Source organism: Erithacus rubecula, assembly GCF_903797595.1.
Source record: "Erithacus rubecula genome assembly, chromosome: Z".
NCBI classification, from domain to species: domain Eukaryota; kingdom Metazoa; phylum Chordata; class Aves; order Passeriformes; family Muscicapidae; genus Erithacus; species Erithacus rubecula.
In genome coordinates, this window is record NC_136661.1 from 6,494,846 (window position 1) to 6,514,012 (window position 19,167).

Here is a 19,167-nt window from a genome sequence, read left to right on the forward strand (position 1 = left end):
TAAATATCCACTGTCTTCCAAAACCAGGTCCTAGCACCAGCCGTGGGCTCTCAGGCACCTCAAATCCCAAGCTATCCCCATCTCTCAATGTCCTGACCCCCTGCAGCCACGGTGAGATGTCCTCAACCTTCTCCAGCACCTTCAGCTCCACAGCACCTCCTGTTCTGCTGCTCTTCACCGTGGCCCCCAACATGCTGTCCTGATGATGTTGGGGTGCAGTGGTGACTGCCTGGATCAAAGCCCAGGGATGACTGATAAGCACCACATGGAAAACGATGCCCTGCAGGGCACCTTTTGGTTCCTGAAGACCCCTCACCTAACTACCATCACCCAGTGCTCACCAGCATGTAGGGCTGTGAGGAGAGAGACATGTCCCCTGTGGTGCCCACAGCAGAGCTTCCTGGCTGCTGAGTACCATGGTTTGGTCAGGATCCTGACCCACCCCTGACCTGCCTCCTTGTATGTAACATGACACCCTGGTGTTACCCAGACTCTTAAATCAGCCCCAGAGATCCCTGTCCCCATAAGTTGTCTCCAAACCCCTATGGTTGTCCCCAGCCTTCTTGAATCCCCAATACCACTGATATCCCTGTCCCCACAGATCAATCACCCTTCATGTCCCCACCCCTGGCAGTCCCTATTCCCTCAGAGTCCCACCTTGGAGCAGTACCTCAGGGTGAGATTGGGGCCTCCTCACAGGGCTGGGGAATGTGATGCAGGTGAGGGTGATGTCGCTGGACACTCTGAGGGCCTCAGCCATGGGAAAGACAGGTGGTGTAGGAACTGCACCTGCTACATGGTCACTGTCACTTATGGGTCACAGGGACCTATTGGACACCATGTCACCTAATGGACACCAGAGACAGTAGATGGTGAGGACAGCAGTGACACTGGCATCACTGCTGCACATTCCATAGGGAGCTGAGCATCCCCTCCAAGGGTCCCTGCTATGCTCCCAGGGTCTGATGGTGATGATGATGATACTAAACCCTGCCCTGAGCCTGATGTGGGAGTGGGAGCAGTGTGACTTGGGCTCACCTTGAGTTACCCCCAAGATGTGTGGTGCTGCTGCAGTCTCACCAAAGTCCAGTTCAGGGGCATCAGCAGTATGGGTGGGGGACAACCCCTCTTGCACCTCCACAGCCCATGGGTTAGGGGCAACCCCAGCCCCTCCACCTCGCTCAGGGACAACCCCTGTATATCCACATGTCCCAGTCTGGGACCTCACCCCAAGCTCTCTTGCTACTGTCCCTACTAAAACTTCACCATACCCTGTGGCACCTGTTCAGCTTTAGGGTGGCAGCTCTGAAATTGGGGGTTAGTTTTGAAATCAGTCTTGCTAAGAATATCTCAAACACAGTAGGTTACAATTTTTTTATTAAGCTGAAAAGAAATCCTTTTGGGCAGCTGTCCCAGTCTTTTCTTCATGCAGAGCTCTGAGCATCCAGTCCCAGCCAGCTGCTTGGCTGCAGGGGACTAGATTTGCAGAAAATGCTGCAGTGCCCAGGATCAGCGATTGAGGCCTGAGGCTGGCTGGTGCTTTAGTATGGTGGTGGGGCCTGGGGGCGAAGGACAGAGGTAAGCCTGAAGCCTAAAGCATGGCCAGAGATCCTCAGAGACAGAGTACTGGCCCAATATATGGGCTATTTTCCCACACTGGCCATGGCCATCTCCACACTACACTCCATCTTGATCACACCCAAGGACCAGTTGTCCCATCTGCCAGCCACCCCTCTCCATCCTGCTTCCACCCCCCCTCAGACTCCCCAGACATCAGATCCTCCCTGCACCTGCCCAGGTCTGCAGAGAGAGCCCTGCTCACCCATCACCAGCAAATAGCTGATGCTCTCTCCCCCCACCACTGGTGTCCTGACAGGCCATACCCAGCTTATCCTGTGCTCTCTTTGCCACCTCAGGCCTGTGGTCCTTGCCCTGATCCATGTGGTCATCTATGCCCAGTTCAGTCATGCCAGGCTGGGAAGGAGAGAAAATGGCTGGCTGCAATGTGGGGCCCAATTCAGCATCCCCAGGCAACCCTGCCCATCTCTCCCTGAGGAAACTGAGGCAGGGTGGCCTCCAGATGCTCAGCATCTCTCTCCCAGTCTGTTCCTCTCTGACGTTCTTCCCTTCACCATTCTTACCTTTTTGGAGAGGTGTAGGACATCCTTGAGCTGTGCACTGAGCGTGTCCTGTCCCCTGTAGCTCTGTGACTTGGGGAACTTGCTGTTGACCAGCTTCCTGAGGGATGGGGCATGAGGACGCTCACTGTCCATCACTGTGGTACCTTGGGATTCATCCCACTGTGCCAGGGAGGGGGGCAGAGGGTGCTCCCTACTGACACATGTCCCTGATAACTCCTCTACAACTGCTGCAGGAAACCCATGCCTATTCCACTCTGCTAAATCCCCACCAAGCCTGGGGGGGCTTATCTAAGATCAGATAAAACTGACAACATGTGACTTCAGTGCCACTGACCCTAGGGCATGATGGAGCAGTGCAGCAGGGGCTTTAAAAGCCCAGAGATCTGGGGCAAGTACAGCTGGCCCTCTGTGGCCCCCTCTGCTCCCCTGACCTACCCAGCCTTCCTGGCCCCCTCTGTCCCCATTCAGGGAAGAGATCTCCCTTGCCAAGGCAAGACTATCCAGCATCCCAGAGGCCAGTGATGTGTCCCCATGTCCCCTACCTTTGACTGTACTGTTGTGCTTGCTCCTCCATGATGATGGTAGAGGGGTGTGCAGGGTAGCCGCTAGCCAGCGATGGCAAGAGTGGCAGTGTGTCAATGTGCCTGGGGAGGGCAGAAGCCATGGGTGGGTGACTAGGGACAAACAAGCCACCCCAGCTTGGGGCAGAGCACCAAAACACATAGGCATGTACCCCACAGCATCCCTCTGCCTGCTACCCTCAGTGAAGTGTTCCTGGAGAAGTTCCCACTCCACATCTGAAAGACATGGCTTCAGAGGGGGCTCAGCAGATTCAGACACTCTGGGCAAATGCTCTAAGATAGCAGGGCATCACCAGCACACATTCCCTGTCCCACCCACACAGCCCCCCAATATCCCAGCGCCAGGTGCTACTCACGGGCCAGGCACCTGTATGTTGAGGCACCGGTCACAGGACAGGCACTTGTAAGGGACCAGCATCTGCCTAAGGGAGAAAGGGCTGGGTGAGCTCCTGACAGGGCTGCAGTGCACTCAGCCAGAAGCTCAAAGGCAGCAACAGGAGCCAGGCATGCCGCTGCAGGGAGGCTCAATGTTTCCAGGGGAAACTGTGGCACTTTGAGGCTGGTTTTTCTCCCACCCAAGGGGACAAGGAGAAAGCTTGCCTTGGCAGCACTGGCACTGATGAACTGTGGCTGTGCCCAGAGCAGGCAGGGGGGAAGGGGAAGGTGGGACGGTGCAGCACCTACACTGCCATCCAAACCAACCCTTCCCTGGTGTCATAACCTTGTCAGTGCTCACAACTCCCCTGCACCTTGACAAGGAGGGCAGGTCATAAGTGAGGCCTGTGGCACCATGTGTTGCACTCCTGCCCAGGGGAACAACCCCCTGTCCTCCATCCTTGAACCTTTGCGCCCACACCCCAGTTCTGGTTTGGACAGTTCCTTTCTGTAGATGCCCATTCTTGTGCCTCCTTTGATGGGAATCTGACACTGATGGGTGAAGAAGGTGCTTTATCAGTGTCCCTGCTGTTTGTTTGCTATATTGTTCCCATGCCAGGGTACCATACAGGAAGGAAAAAGGCCAGTGCTGTTGCCAAAGCCAATACCATCCCATTGCACTCACTGCTTAATTCCAGCTGCGTGATCAATCTTTACTGACAACTCATCCTTGAGATTCTTGATGATTCTTGCCCAGGTATCCTCCAGTTGCTTCTGGAAAGGCCCAAGCTCTAGGCGATCCAGCTGTGAACAGATGCACACCCTTAACCAGCTGCTTCAAGATGGAACATAGTAGTCCCCAGGGAAAAGCCAGCAGAGCGGGAAACCTCAGAGGGATTCTGCCTCAGGCTGTGAAGCCCCCGAGGAGCCAGTTTTGTACCATAAGGATAAGACACCCCTCACCTTGGAGTCCAGGGCATCACTGAACCACTGCTGGGCCTCTTTCCACCGCTGCTCCTGGCCCAACACCCGTCTCAGCAAGTCATGTATCTTCTCCTCCAGACGCTCCATGCTCTCATCAAAATGGGTGCAACTAACTTTGCTGCCCAGGGCAGCTTTGTCCAATTTCTAGCAGGGACGAAAGGCAGGAGAGCAGTGGGGACAGGGCAGAGTACAAGAGGTAGGGCCAGCACACCTTGGGGACAGATGCAGAAGCATTCCTGTGGGGCCATCATGCCCTTTTCAGGGCTGTGTGGCCTGCTTACCCCATCACCCTCATGGGGGCAAAGGGACTTAAACAGGGAGACAGAGGGACCTGGCAAGGGATCTGCAGCCAGTCTGGAAGTACATACATCCTCCCTCTTCCACATTCGGGCCAGTTTTGCCACGGAGCACCCAAAGGACATTTGTCACCCTGCCCAACATCCCCAAGATCCCTTAGGCTGAAGATGGACTCTCAAGACCATACCAGCAGCAGCAGGTCCTCCTTGTCTGCTTTCTTCTCAAGACCCTCCAGGGACCGGAACAGAGCCTTCCAATACAGAAACCATTGCATGACACCACAGCAGGGTCAGAGCTGTGTTCTGGCCAGCCAATACTCCCTGTTCTTTGGGAAAGGCCATTTGAACTAACAGAGGACTGTGAGTATGTGGGCAGGGGATCTGACCTCTGGCAGTCTCCAGCCTCAGTGTGCCTGGGGGATACTCTGACTCTCTGGGAGTCCAGCCACCAACCTCAATATCTTTCTGATGCTGGTGATGGTCATCTCGGAGGCTCCCCGTGACATAGCTGAGCTGCTCACAGTCCCCTTCCACTCGCATAATGGTGGCCTGGATGCTCTTTAGCAACTCCTCATCCTGCTCCAGAGAGAAAGACAAGATAGTGTCATGCAAGGGGTGTCTGGCTGCCCTCATGGAGAGGTCTGGGTTACTCGGCCATCAGCCGCGAGCCTTCAGTGCCAGCTGGACATTTGTATCAAGGCTTTAATTTCCTGCCATACTGCCAACTCATCCAAATCAAACTGGGGGGTGCTGCTCTACATTACGGTTAGTGCAACCAGACAGAGGGTCCTGACACAGCCTTCCAAGTCCCTGCCATGTTGTCAGGTACCCACCTGGGTCTTCTCTGGCAGTGACTTCAGCACCTGCTGGGGCACCAGGGAGTCCACCTGCTCCTGGAGCCTTTCACAGCGGTGTAGGAGCTTTCTCAAAAGCTTAATATTCGAGCTGTGGTCAGATAGCTCTGGCTCTTTCTGCTGCTGCCCCGTACTCTCCGTCACTGCCCTCAGCTCATTCAGCTGCAGAAAGGGGAGATGGAATTGATTTTGAGATACAGTGGATGCAGCCAGCAGAACCCAGTGCCCAGATGGCTCTGATCAGACAGGGAATGTGGCCAGAAACCCCACAAGAAGCACCCTGCCATTCAGGACAATAGTTGGAGTGCTGCCCCCAACCTCACCTTCTCCTGAAACTGGTCAGCTGTGACCAGCTGCTTCAGTGTGGTCTTGGTAATGTTCTGCTCCTCTTTCAGCTCCTTCTGCTCCTCCCTAATCTCCTGCAGTGCAGACCTAGCCAACAAGACGAGGGCACAGGCAGGCTGAGCCTGCATAAGGCCACTCAGGAGGTGAGCCGTCCTCCCCAAATATGATGCTCCTGGACTGCCACCCCCCATCTCTCCCAGCTCCCTTGCTGCCCCATAGGTTACAAAATACTCTCCCCATCCTCTTACTCCAGCTGTAGGGGGATCTGGTTGGTGCCATCCACTTGGCTCTTGGCTACAGTCATATCCAGCTTTCCAAGGGCATCCTCCAGTTGTCTGATCTGGGAGGGGTGGTAGTGGCAGAATCAGGGCATGGATCCCATACTCTCCTTTGCCTGCCTCCTCCCTGCCAACTCCCGCTGGCATCCTTGCAGCCCCCTTAGGAACTGCTACGGTCTTACCTTTTCCTTCTCACCCTGCAGGTCTGTGGTCAGGCTCTGCAGGGAAGACATCTGGCCCTGGAGCTCAGATAGGTCTCTGATGATGCTCTCCATAGCTGTCTCCATAGCTTCATGGCCTTCTTTGGAACCAGTGGTGCCACTTTGTGCACTGGGGGTCCCTGTCTGCATCTCAGGGGTGGGCTGGTCGTGGAGGACCAGTGGCTGGCTCGCAGCATCCTGGAGGTTCCCCTGCAGTGGGGTGAGAAGAGGGACTGTAGTCAGGACCGAGAAGCATCCATACTGAGCTTGGGCCCTTGGTGTTTTGTGGCTGCTATGCACTGGTAGATCTTTACCTTCTTTCCTTTCCGGCACCCATGTTACCTTTTTTCAGGGCTGTTTAGTTCAAAGTGCCTCAGTATCCCTTTGGCTGAGGCAGACATTGACCTCTACTACCAGGTTGATCTGCAGGCAGAGGTGGGAGCCTCCTAGTGGGCAAGGCTGAGTTCCCATGCTTCCCTCACAGGACACCCTTCCTACTCTTCCCTTTCAGTGCCCTTCACACTGGCCCACGGTCACAGGGCAGGGGTGGCAGTCTTGAGAGGCAGGGAGGGCCCAATTCCATCCCAAAGGCAGCAGCTCACCTGGCTAAGTGTTTCCTGGATCATCCGGATATCTTCTCCCATGCGGGACTGTGTGGCCTTCATCTCACTGATCTCCTTATGGAGATCCTTGCAGAGATCCGTGGTCTAGGAGAGGGGAGTGGGGAGGGATGAACCTCATGGGAGGGTCCCTGGGGACCTGCAGGACCTTTGCCTGCGCATGGTCTGTGGGGCACAGCCAGATAGCTGGGCCCTGGGGGTAGCACTCTCCATTCATCTGGCATGGCCGGATGCAGCTGAACCTCAGTGCACAGAGAGGCTTCAGACTCGCAACATGCTGAAGGTGGCAGCTCACCTGGCCGAGTGCCTTCTTGATCCTCTTAATTTCCTCCCCCATGCTGGACTGCATGGCCTTAGTCTCAGCCATCTCCTGGGAGAGAGCTGTGACCTAGGAGAGACGAGTGGCCAGGGTGAGCCTGGGCAAGCAGATCCCCAGAGACTCCCACACCTGTCCTGGGGAGCCTGTGGCACACCCTGGGTCTGCAGGAAAAGTCCAACGTGGGAAGGACCCAAAGCACCAAGAGCAGTGTTTCTGTCCCAGATTTTCTCTACAAATCTCCTCCCTTTCCTACAATAAAAGTCAACATACTGCTTGGAGCTTGTGCTTCAACCAAACCGTGGCACAGACCCCGGGGAGCGGGTAGGGGCATCTTCGGGGAAGCACCCAGGGGGTGGGAAAAGCCTGTACCTGGGAGATGCCACTCTCTTTGTCTTCACTCTTTTCAATCTTCTCCATCTGTGCCATGTCGGCAGCCACAGGAGGGCTGCCGCTGGTCTCCTGCAGCTCGACCTTCCCAGGCAGCTGCCCTGAGTCCCGTGGCCCAGCCTCGGTGCCGGTCCTGCCTTCCTCCTCCTGCGGCACCATGTCCTGCAGGCCCAGCAGGCTCAGGTGGTCCAGCATGATCCTCAGCAGTCTGCGGAGCGCCTCTAAATTGACATTGACCTCGGGTGTCCCGATGGCGTCATCCAGCAGCTCCAACAGGCTGACCGAGGCCATGGCTGCCGCCCTGCCCGTAGACAAAGCACTTGGTGCTCAGAAGGAAGCCGCGGCTAGGAATGCGGGCAGCCAGCAGCCTCCTTCCTCCTGTTTCTCTGCCTTCCTGAGCCCCAGTCACACATGCCTGTGTTTGTGGTGTCTCTTGTTGCCAGGTGACGCCTGGCCCAGGCAGCCGGTTGTTGTGGAGCTGTGGAAGAGGCCGGGTCAGAAGGGATTTCTTACAGATCACCCAGTGCGTGTCTGTGGCTGTGGTGGGCCAGCGACCCCTGGCTGAAGGGGTCCGCCCTGATGGCCCCCTTGTTCTTCACCTACCCCACCTGGGATTGGGGGAACAGGAACCCCAGAATTCCCTTGCTGTCCTTGATCTTCATCCTCTCCTTGGGCTGGGGGGGACGGCATTGGGGGTACCCCAACCCCCTCTGCCCGGGTTCAGCACAGTTGAGGGCAGCGATACCGCTGCCATGGTGCTTCCAGCCGTGGGGCTGAGCAGGGGTCATGCTGGCACTCAAGTGGCTGCAGTGGCAGGCCTGGACACACACACACATGGACACATGGGCCTGAGTTAGGGACGCTCTGGACAGCTCCAAAATCCTGGAAATACCCAGGATGTGCTAACAGCAAAGAGAACTGGCGTTGTCCACACCTGCTCCCCTGTGGGCTCTCAGAGACAGAGGACAAGGTGGCACCCCAAAACACAAAACCTCCAGGTGTTCGGGGTGCCCACCACAACCAGGAGAGAACATGTATCTGGCAGCTCCCCAAAGAGATCCAGATATTGGTGTGCGCTCCCTGAGGGGACCCAGACATCCAGAAGGCCTCCAGATGCCCCCCCAGGACCAGGATGGGATGCAGATGTCTGGATGATCCCCCCACAGCCAGGAGGAGATCCACGTGTCTGGGATTCCCTCTAAGGCCAGAAGTGGAGCACTGGCATCCAGGCGGTCCCCTCACAACCAGGAGAGGACCCAGGCATCATTTGGGAGTTGTGAAGGGAGGCAGCTGGGGGGCAGTGGTGGGGCTTTCCCCATCACCTTCTGCTTGGTGTAGTGGGTGCCCCTAGAGCTGCTGTCATCCTGAGGGCACTCCTTCACCTCCACAGCTCAGACATGGAAGGGGCAGTCACTCTGTGGGGCAGCCTTTGCCCTGTGACCCTTAAACCCCCAAAATAGTCCCCAAAAACAGTCCATGGCCCACATACATCCACCACAGACCCCAAATACTCCCCACAAAAATGCCTGCCCTAGCAAATCCAGCCCCCAAACTCCCCCACTGCTCCTGTTGCTCCCAGTGCCTCCCATTCCAGTATGGCCCAATGGTCCCCTCAGCCCAGCATTGCTAGTACTCCTACAGTAGGACTCCCAGTATAGCCCATCTTAGTGCTACCAGTGCCCACTGACAACATGCAATGAGAATGCCCTCCCAGGCTGCCAGCAAGCATGCCTCATGAAGCACAGCCAGCCCAGCTCCCCCATCCTAGTGCTTCCTGTACATTCAGTCCCAGAGCTCCCACTGGTTCCTGTGCCAGTGGTGACACACAGTGGGAAGGGATCTGCTTTGATGTAACCAGGATTTACAGCTCAAATTTTAAATAAATCACCTCTTCTCTGATGAGAAATCTGTGAGAGACTCTAACACCCTGGTCCTGACCCTGATACAGCAGGGGAGGAATAGAGGGTCCTGGAGCTGGGGAACAGGGCCACCTCAGTGTGGGGATGTCACCTACCATGACCCTCAGCAGCAGGTCCGCTGAGAGTCTGAAGGTCCCTGACCCCATAGGATTCTACACAGCACCCAGAGGTCTTTGTCCCCAGGAAGTCCTCATCTCCACTGAAGGTCTCCAGCTAGGAGCAGCACCCTGAGATGGGGCTAAGGGTCCGTATGGGTCTGGGGCAGGTCACATGGGTCACCAGCCACCTTGAGGACCTTGACCCTGTGAGGGGCATGTGGTGCAGAAGGGATTTGTGTGGTCATGGCAGGATGAGGGCACAGGTCCTGTGGTATCCCAGCATTGGGGGGTTGAGTGTTTTTCTATTACTGTGTCAATTTAAAGAATTTTTCCCATTATCATGCCAATGGAGCTGGCCGGGCTACACCCAGGGTCTCTGATAAATCCAGACAAAGGGGTCGGTGGCAGCGGCTCCCAGAGGGACCTGTCGTGCTTCTGGAGGGGACTCGTGTTTCCGGTGAGCTCGGAGCAGGACACCCCATCTGCAGCCCCCGCTGTGGAACACAGGAGAGCCAGACCCTCTGTGATCACCTGTCCTGCATCTGCCCCGTTCCAGCTCCTGCCTCTGCGGACACAGCTGATCACCCGGACACACACGGTGAGCGAGGAGCCGCCGCTGCTGCCCGTTCCCACCGAGACCGGCGTGGCCACTGCCGCCCCCTCCTGCCTGCGCTCCCGCCTGCCTTTTGGCAGCTCCGGCTTTTGTTCCAGCTGCAGGACTGGGACCGAGCACAGAGAGAGCATGTCTGCAGATAAAGAAGGGACTGGAACCAAGTTATCTATTTTGTTCTGTTAGCAATTTTAACAACTGCTGTTGTTTTCTGCTTGTACAGTTAGATATATTAGTAAAAGATCTGTTATTCCCACCCCCTTATCTCTGCCTCAGAGTTCTTAATTCAAACAATTATAATACTTGAGGGGAGTGGAACTAAAGTCTCTATTTCAAGGGAAAACTTCTGCCTTTACTGGCAGACACTTGTCCTTCAAACCAGGACACCCAGCATGGGAATCCACTGGCTGCCTCCTCCCTGCCCATGCACCACTGGTCAGTTTCTGTTTGTATCAAGGAATGTTAAAGAACAAGCGAATTGCATGTGTCATGATGGTTTTCGTGCAATTTTAGATTTTGTGGAGCTGATATAGCTGACCTGTGCGTGTTCACAGACCTATGTATGTTAATGTACAAGTGCTTTCTTTGTTCAGTTAGAGTGAACTAAAACTCCCCAAGTATTTCAGCAGGGATGGATGTATGGGTAAGCTAGTCCTTCAGGTCAAATATACTTGAAGTCACAAACACTATTCAAAATGCAGAGTCCAATCCTGTGATAGCTTCTGTAGCCTGCAAACCCCTGCAAGAACATAACATGGTGTAAAGGGCCAAAATCTACAGATGTCTTTCTAACAGGGATTCTTCATCACTCTCCAAGTCTTCCAGACCAGGAGTCTAAGGAAAGGAGGAACGGAGGAGGCATATACTTGCAATGCTATGTCAAGAAAAGCATCCTTGGAGTTAGGAGGATCTTCTGCAAGAAGTTTGGTCTCTTGGTTGTGAGTGGATGCCAAAACAATACCATCAACACCTGCTCAGTTAAATCTGATCCAGATAAATAAGCTATAGGTAAACAATCCCCCACTTAATCCTGCATTTACTAATAGCATACTCCGAATCCAGATCATCTGTAGTTAGAGGGGTTTCTTGCAATCTCAGCATCTGCTCTTAAGCATCTGTTTTATTTGAGGAATTCTTGCCAAAACTACAGCTAATCCACTAGAGACAGTAACATAAATCCTGAATTTGTTATGGTTTGGTTTTCTTGTTATAAATAAAGAGGCTCTTAAGGAGAAGATAGGCTAAAATAAGAGTAAAGAGGGAAATTATTTATTTATAACATGTTAGGAACACTGTTCACAGTACATCATTAACAGGGTGACTACATAATAAGGTGATCATAAAAGGGTGACATAAAAAGCTATTTAAAGACAAGGCATAGATTATAGGCTAGTCATGGAAACTGGTAGGCTTTTTCCTCCCATAAGCAAAGCTGCACAAATAAAGACTCTCTCATAACATTTCTGCAGAGGTAAAAGATTGATGTACTCAATCTATACATTTCCTTATATTGTATAAATTTACCAATACTTAGCTTAATGTTTTCATATAGTTTATGATGTTATATTTAAATACAGTATTATGTCTCATTAATTTAAGGTGCAATTTATCAAAATCTACAGCAAATATTTTCTTCTTAATCAGTTCTCTTTGGCACACTTTCTGTTCTGTTTAAATACAAAAGTGTAGGATTGAATCGAGTATATAACACTGCAGGTACTTACAGGGTTTTTTGTTAGCATATGAATGTGACTTTATGCTTACCATAAGCTTATTCACAAAGAAATAACTGTAGATGAATTTCAGTTTAATTTATATATAAAATGGCTAACTACCTCAATGTGCAAGGCAGAAAAAAAATTGTTACAGCAACTCCTCTCTTGAGAGAGTGATTTTTGCACCATGGAAATCTTGTATAAAATGTTATAGAAAATGGAGATTTTTAATGAGGAAGTTCTTGGTGCTTCTTATATTACAGCAAGCCTGTAGGACATGAGGACAACCTGAGGACATGATTTTCTAGGTCCAGAAATGGTTCATAAAGATACAGTTTAGCTGACAGGTTGGCACTGTAGTGGTGTTGCAGCTATAAACTTGCATGTTCAATTGACAAACTAAACCAAGGAGCCAAAAAAACAACCTGTCTGTGTAAGGAGTTTAGTGAGAGTGGCTTCTTTCTATGAGAAAGGTCTAATTCCTATATTCTTGATATAAGTATATATATCTATCTGGAAGAAACATTTAGAATTTGCACTCTGCACTTTTGTCTTCATGACCTCTAATTACTTTTGGGCTGACTAATATTTTGTTAAAATCAGAAGTGGACAACATAAAATGGACTTGTTTCTGTTTCTGGCGGAAATGTACAAGAAGGCCATCAAAGTTGACCTAAATAGGTAAAGTATCATTTTACAAAAGCTCTTCAAATGCCAGAAGAGCTAGCTCAGAGCAATTTATTTCACAACTGAAGTCCAATATCAGAAGCTGGCACTGACATGAAAGGTATGAAGAAACTTAGCTACATAAATACTGGTCATCTTTCAGTGACTAATTATTTCACAATTGAAGAAACACTAAACCCTATTCACAGTAAAGTGTACTTATTACAAGGCCCGTCTGGTCTGTTTTTTCCTGAATCACGCAAGTAGTATCCCCTCAGCTGCAGAAATTAGCATTTTGGCAAATTATCAAGTTATAGGAGTTGTCAAGTACTGTGCAACCTGTTTACAAGGCAAGGATGTAAAAAGGGATTTCATACAGGTGCTTTGTCATGTGGCAATGTGTGAAATGCTGTGCTACTCCTGAGTAAAACACATTTGTCTGTCCCAGCTAATGACCCATTTATGAACATGCTGATTCTAGAGAGGCATTTCAGCCTCAGGAATAGTATATATATATATAAAAAAAAAAAGAAGTATTTTACAACTATTTTTTTTTTCAACCTATCAGTAAGGACAAACAATGGTGAGTTCAAACTGTTGAAGGAGATGATGAGAAGGGGCAGAACTCGTAAGGAGAATCAGAGCCTGTGTGGCAAATCAAATGTAAGTGAGATGTAATTAATTTTCAATTTCCTTTAAGCTTTTTGAGATATTGCATATGGCCATGTCCCCTAGTGCTCCTGTTTTATCTGAAAGCCACTGGCTTTAGAACTGGGATGTCTGTGTGAAGGATATGGTGTCAGATTTATCTATAGCAAAGCCTCCATTGATGTAAGATCTCTTGGCCTGTTTTTCATCATTATCAAGTATTGCTGTTTCCAAGGCAAAAGGATTGACTATGTCGACTTCAGAGGTGACATCCATCTGCTCCAGCTCCTTTTTTGAGAGCTTCTCCACTATTCCGGTACCAAAGGCATCTCCCAAGACATTCACCATTGTTCTGAACCGATCCCTATGGAACAAAAATGTTGTGAGACATATCATTCAGTTGTTGAGAAAATCCTTTTAGTGAAAGTAAGGTACTCTAGCTCAGTGCTGTTTTTTTCCCAGTGCAGATTTGGGTAATTATTAAATTAAAAGAAAACAGTCTTGTAAAACAAGAAACAGAATTTTACGCACACGTATTTGAAGAAGCCTGGAGTAATTTGCATGAGAAACTACTTTGTACAGGACACGACTGCAAGTCATGTCACTTGTCTGTTAGAGCAGTAATTCCACTGCTGTGGCAATGCCTTAGAAAATGTTGGAAGGATCACCTCTCAGGCCCCTGAAGTATGCTACACAGCTGGTTGCCTTTGTAATGATAGACTGTGCAGTGCAGCAGCAGAGTTTGCATTGTGCCTTTTGTAATTCTAACAGTCATGTCCTCAGCCAGAAGAGCACCTAGCCCAGTATCTTCAGTATCCTGACCCAAACCTGGAAAAGAGAAAGGCCTGTCTTCTGCTAGCTTCTCCTTGTTAAAAGGTTGAAGTAAAAACTTGTACTAAATGAGTCACTTAAAGGAATATGATACTCCTGCATTACTGATTTGTCTCCAGACAGAAATGTGACATGAAGGCCTTAAAAACCTGCTACTACTTGAAAGAGGAACAACAAACCCTTGAAACACAATGAATTTGGAAAATTAACATGGAAGTACAGTGTAGACAGTGGAAGGCCATGCTTCTCTGTTTTTCTTTTCAGTTACAGATCACTAAAAAGGCTCTGTGGCAGAAAAAAATTCTCTTTCTGTACAGAGACATTGAGGTGGATATATTCACCATATTTCTCAATACTTCCACAACTGCTGAATTCCAGTGCTAAAAAAAGTTTTCTGTGCGCAACAAAAATATATGGTAGGGAAAGGAAGAAAAACCAGCAAAGATTCTAGTAGGATCAGTGTGACAAGTGAGGAAATCAACAGCACTGGAAACTCATCTGTTATAATAGTACTATTCTATTAATTTTTCTATTTGTTATTGAACATGTGGAAATACTACTCAAGAATTAACTAGTGGGCTGTTAATGAGCCACTACTAGCAAATAGTTTGCAAAATTATACATTTTAGGCAATACGTACAAAAGGTAAAAGTGTTAATAATCTACATGGCATGGAAATATTCATTCCATCTCCTGAGGTGCAAAATGCACTAGCTATGATCCTTGGTATACGAAATTAATCTTTAATTTAATTTACACAGTAAAACACATCTTAGTCTGAAAAATGCCTCAATTAGAACAAGGAACCTCTTGAATTATTTGTATGTTTCATGGTGGAACAAGTACCTTCCATGTGCCTAAAACTCACAAAAGTTACGGACATTAAAAAGTAAGTAAAGATCATATCCATAAAGTCCGGAATGCTCTGAGAAATAGGGTATTGTTCTCTTTCTTTCTCACTTCCATAAGTGAGGGCATGAAATGAAATTACTAGGGATGAAAATGAAACAAAATTCAATTATGTCTTTGCACAACACATCATTAGGATGTGGAATTCATCTCCACGGGACTTGTGGAAATACGGGTCCCAAAGCAATGAGGCATCCACAGAAGAAGACAAAAATCACCTCTAACTCAGGAACTGACTGCACTGCAATTAGCAGGAGGCTGGGAAAATACTTGGGAAAAAGAACCAATATAAATTTGTTCTGTTCTTAGACACTTTAGATACCTGCTCTGAGCTAGTGGTTTGTACTCATCTGCACTATACTTAAAAACATTAAATGCCCACTAGGAATAGAAGAGAGCTGTAAAAAACAAAATGACTGTGGAGCATAGCAAACATTAGCAAACATTAGACCTATTAGACCCTGTTGCAGACAGCTAACTGGGAGAATGTACTTGTGGATGGAACTGGTTCCTTTGGAGAAATTATGCTTATACATAAATTAAATTGATTATTGGATCCATACAACAGCTCTGATTTTCTGGAGACTGACATTTCTCTCTATTTGCAAAACAGAGTTATATAATCAAATAAATTAAATATATCTGTGGAAGATACAGGTTGCTGCCAGAAATCCTTCAAGAAAATGATTGGAAGGGGTAGAGGAGGAACAGCAAGGGATTTATCTTGAGTGTAAATAAACCAGAAGAAGACATGCAAATATTATGAAATTATTAAAATCAGTGGATTGAAACCAGTGAAATGTCATCCATGCAAGCTTGCAGGTGAAAAAGACCTTGGGCTGATCACTAAAGCTCACACAGTTTAGGAGGAAAAAGAAGGAAAATTATACTCCTTAACTTGTGTGTCTTAACTTGCGAATGTTTCCCTGTGTATCATGGAACAAAACTGAATATTGATGCCCTTCTAGGCTGCAGAATACATTCTGTGATTCTTTGGGCTTTTGCAACAGTAGCAGTTACACTGCTGTACTTGAACTGTAGTTACAGTGGTGTAACTTGAACAGAAAAGATTTCTGGTGAAAAGGCTTCGCTCCAGAAAGAGCAGATGAATGGGTCAGAGAGGTTTTGAAGTGCTCTTATGTGGCTGGGATTAGGCATAAGGATCACTCTCCAAATTTACATGTGCTTATTGATCGAGGGCTGGCTAATGCTCTCAGAGAAGAACAGCCCCAGCAAAGTACAGCTAGCAGCACAGACATATACAGCCTCTTATACGTGTGCATGTGGAATTCAGGGTCAGTTTTGCTCTGTTCATTGCTCTGTTGTGCTCTACTGCCAGTGTATGGATATTATGTGCTTTGCAGCTTGTGGATACATTTGTTTTCATGAATGATGTCTGTATTTAGCATAATGTGGTGGCATCTCAGACACTCTAGACATTTCTTGGTACTGTCAAATTTGTCTCTTGAGGATAACGCTCATGATTTATTAGTGCTGTGACCACTACTGTAAGGCAGAAAGCATCTCTGAATGTGAGGTTATTCACTGCCATCCCATGCAGTGAAACTTCTCTCACAATCAAAGCCATTACTGCATTCAATTCTGAACAAGCCTGGCCATAAGAATAATCTTTTTCCATTTTCTGCAACAGTCCTAAATGCTTTTATTGCTTTCTTTCTCAGACTCACACATTTCCAGGCAACTTATGCAAACATCAAAAAAAGACAAAGGAAAAATCATTAAATATGAGATCCCTAAACTTACAGAAGCCAGTCAACTGCAATGATCAGAGTAACATCTTCGGCAGGCAGGCCAATGGCACTCAGCACAATCACCATGGTGACAAGTCCGGCTTGGGGCACGCCTGCAGCCCCGATGCTGGCTGCCGTAGCTGTGACACTAAATGCCAAATAAAACCAAGAAAAGCCATTTAGAATACATGTTACTAACAGAAACTCTGTTTTCTGATACAAATAGTTTTATTTTACTGCCAGAAAAGAAACTAAATATTTGTTTTCCTCTTGAATAATATTTACTCAAAGTTGGATCTCAAGCTTATAGGACAAGTCATGTTCTGATGTAGTGTTATGGTTACACTCCAGAATAACAGGCAACACGTCTAGCAAGCAAACTGGACAGATCAAAGGTAGAGGTTGAGTTAGGTTTGCAAGTATTTGCAGGGAAGAATAATGGCGATTTTTGTAACAGTGCTGTATACCAGCTGCATATCCTGGCCCATCCTATCTCCTCATCAGGTTACACTGGTTAGGCCTTGGTTTAAGAAGTGAGAATGTTTGTTATTTCTTGTGCTGTGAATGATAGTTCGGACTTTCCCATGGGGTACCATTCACAAAAAAGAATCACTTCCCACAGAAAGCATGTGATGGCTTTAGTCTTACCTAATGGTAATTATTTGGCCAATATCCAGTTGTAAGTCATTCAGCTGTGCAATAAATATGGCTGCTACTGCTTCATACAGAGCCGTGCCATCCATGTTGATGGTAGCTCCAACTGGAAGAACGAACCTCGTAATTCTTTTGTCAATCAAATTTTTTTCTTCTGCACAGCGGAAGGTGACAGGCAAAGTTGCTGAACTGGCACATAATGAAACACACAAAGTAAGTGCAGACAATGACACACCATTTCAATTATGTTTCCTTTTGCTCAGAGCATGATCTGCTTAATGACTCAAATGGAGATCTAAGGCAGGAATGAAGGCTGCACCATGAAGAAGCAAAGCAATTTTGTTATGCCTTCTAATTTTTGGAAGAAATAGCTAAATGTTAGTTGTTCTCAAAATTACATGGTAAATTGCCATAGTATATGTAGTCACAAAAAATATGCAACAGCTTAAATGCTGTCAAGTCTGTGGCTTATGAATTGAATGGCAAAGAAGTGTCTCTGCCTGGGAGAGGCAGACTCTCATTTGGTGTAAGGCACTCTGTAGTGCCCTTTGGGTATAACAAATAATGATGAAAACAGAATTTCAGCCTCCAGGGGACGAAGAACTATCCAGTTGATACCAGAGCTTTGAAAAAAGTAGCAGTAAAATCAGAGCACAGACCATGCAATTACTACTAGGTACATTACAGAAAAGATGTTTCTTTTGTTTACCTGGAAGAGATCATGAGGGCTGTCAGAAGTGCCTGTGCCATCCCCATAGCAAACCGAAAAGGATTTTTCCTTACTATTATGAAGTAGATAAACGGCAGAATTATACTGGAATGTATTGCAAGTCTGCAAAATAAAACCAACTAGTTAAACAAATAGATCCATCTCATTGTCTTTCTTTACTAAGTTGGAGATAATAAGTATCCAGCTCTGTCCTCAAGCATACTTATGAAACACTGAAGGTGACTTTAATGATACCTAGGTGTAACATTTAGAGAGAATGCCATCTTAATAAAAAGCAGACTAATGCTGTTCAACACTTCCTTTTGGAAAGGAGAGAGAGACCATATATGAATTGTCTCTCTTCCTTAAGCTGAAGAAGAATTGACCCTGGAAATAATTTTAAACTAATCAAAATGAGAAGCTTATACTAATGTATAACATTTAAATTGATGTGCAGAGGGTGATTTGAAATAACACTAAAACACTTCATTCTTCTGCCAAATCCTTACAATGCAAACCAGAGACATCAGAAAACCAAATCAAATTATTATTCTTAATTTGTCTGCCCTTATTACAGAACATGTTTTGGAAATAACGGTAAACAGGCTTTCCAGTCAGGAATACCTGAAATACACATCTTTCTGCAGAAACTTCAAATATGAACCTTTAGAAAAGTCCACATCTGCTCTGGGGAAAACTGTGTAAGCTCAGGTCTACAGATAAAATGTGGTGGGGTATTTCTGACTGTTTAAATGAGATATATGTAGTCTAACCATGTTTAATGTTATAAGATACTGAAATATTATATTTTGAAACTATTACTTTTAAAATTAAATGGGTTGACTCATAGAAGATCAACTTGCTCTCTTGACTTCAGCAGTTCAGTTGTATTTGTCTAGGTATTTGTATAAGTCTCAGAGACAAAATCATCCTTCAATATGCATTAATTTTGAATACTGTGCAGTGATCCTGAACACACATGAGTGCAGAGCTTGTGGGCATTCAGAGGTAAACTGACTGCTGTAAGTAGTTTTGAAATTAAATGTATTTGAAGGACCTGTGATTATTCCCTATGTTCAAAGGTTGCAATGATAGCAACATCAGAATTTTATGAAAAGAAATTATTACATAGCCTGGAAACATAAACTCAAAAACTCTTGTCACCTATGACTTAGAATTTTAATTCTGTCTGCACAAAATGTTCATGAGTAAATTCCTATGTTGTAATAGTGCTCTATGGTTTCAGAGTAGTTGATAAAGATAGCAATAAGTCATGG

General features: G+C 47.5%; 2 protein-coding genes and 1 long non-coding RNA gene across 3 annotated transcripts in view; all 3 read right to left on the bottom strand.

The window, feature by feature from the left end:
• Positions 1–1,342: 1,342 nt before the first annotated feature.
• On the bottom strand, positions 1,343–1,959 carry LOC306814209. The gene is made up of 2 exons (XR_013777112.1): positions 1,884–1,959; positions 1,343–1,559 (listed from the first exon to the last, which is right to left on the bottom strand). It is a non-coding gene; the product is annotated as an uncharacterized lncRNA (long non-coding RNA).
• A 31-nt stretch (positions 1,960–1,990) lies between these two features.
• Positions 1,991–8,266, bottom strand: LOC306814186 (uncharacterized protein). Its single transcript, XM_079330034.1, has 14 exons — positions 7,363–8,266; positions 6,970–7,062; positions 6,657–6,761; positions 6,037–6,264; positions 5,825–5,916; positions 5,555–5,663; positions 5,211–5,393; positions 4,831–4,953; positions 4,566–4,628; positions 4,061–4,225; positions 3,783–3,901; positions 3,079–3,144; positions 2,684–2,785; positions 1,991–2,238 (listed from the first exon to the last, which is right to left on the bottom strand). The coding sequence occupies exons 1-14, from the start codon at positions 7,669–7,671 to the stop codon at positions 2,085–2,087; spliced, it is 1,911 nt and encodes a 636-aa protein (XP_079186160.1). The 5' UTR covers positions 7,672–8,266; the 3' UTR covers positions 1,991–2,084.
• A 2,994-nt stretch (positions 8,267–11,260) lies between these two features.
• SLC1A1 (solute carrier family 1 member 1) overlaps positions 11,261–19,167 on the bottom strand; it is a 49,588-nt gene continuing 41,681 nt past the window's right edge. Inside the window, 4 exon segments of the mRNA XM_079330039.1 lie at positions 11,261–13,400; positions 16,541–16,675; positions 17,176–17,370; positions 17,891–18,013. Of these exon segments, the coding sequence (XP_079186165.1) occupies positions 13,154–13,400; positions 16,541–16,675; positions 17,176–17,370; positions 17,891–18,013 (700 nt within the window). The 3' untranslated portion in view covers positions 11,261–13,153.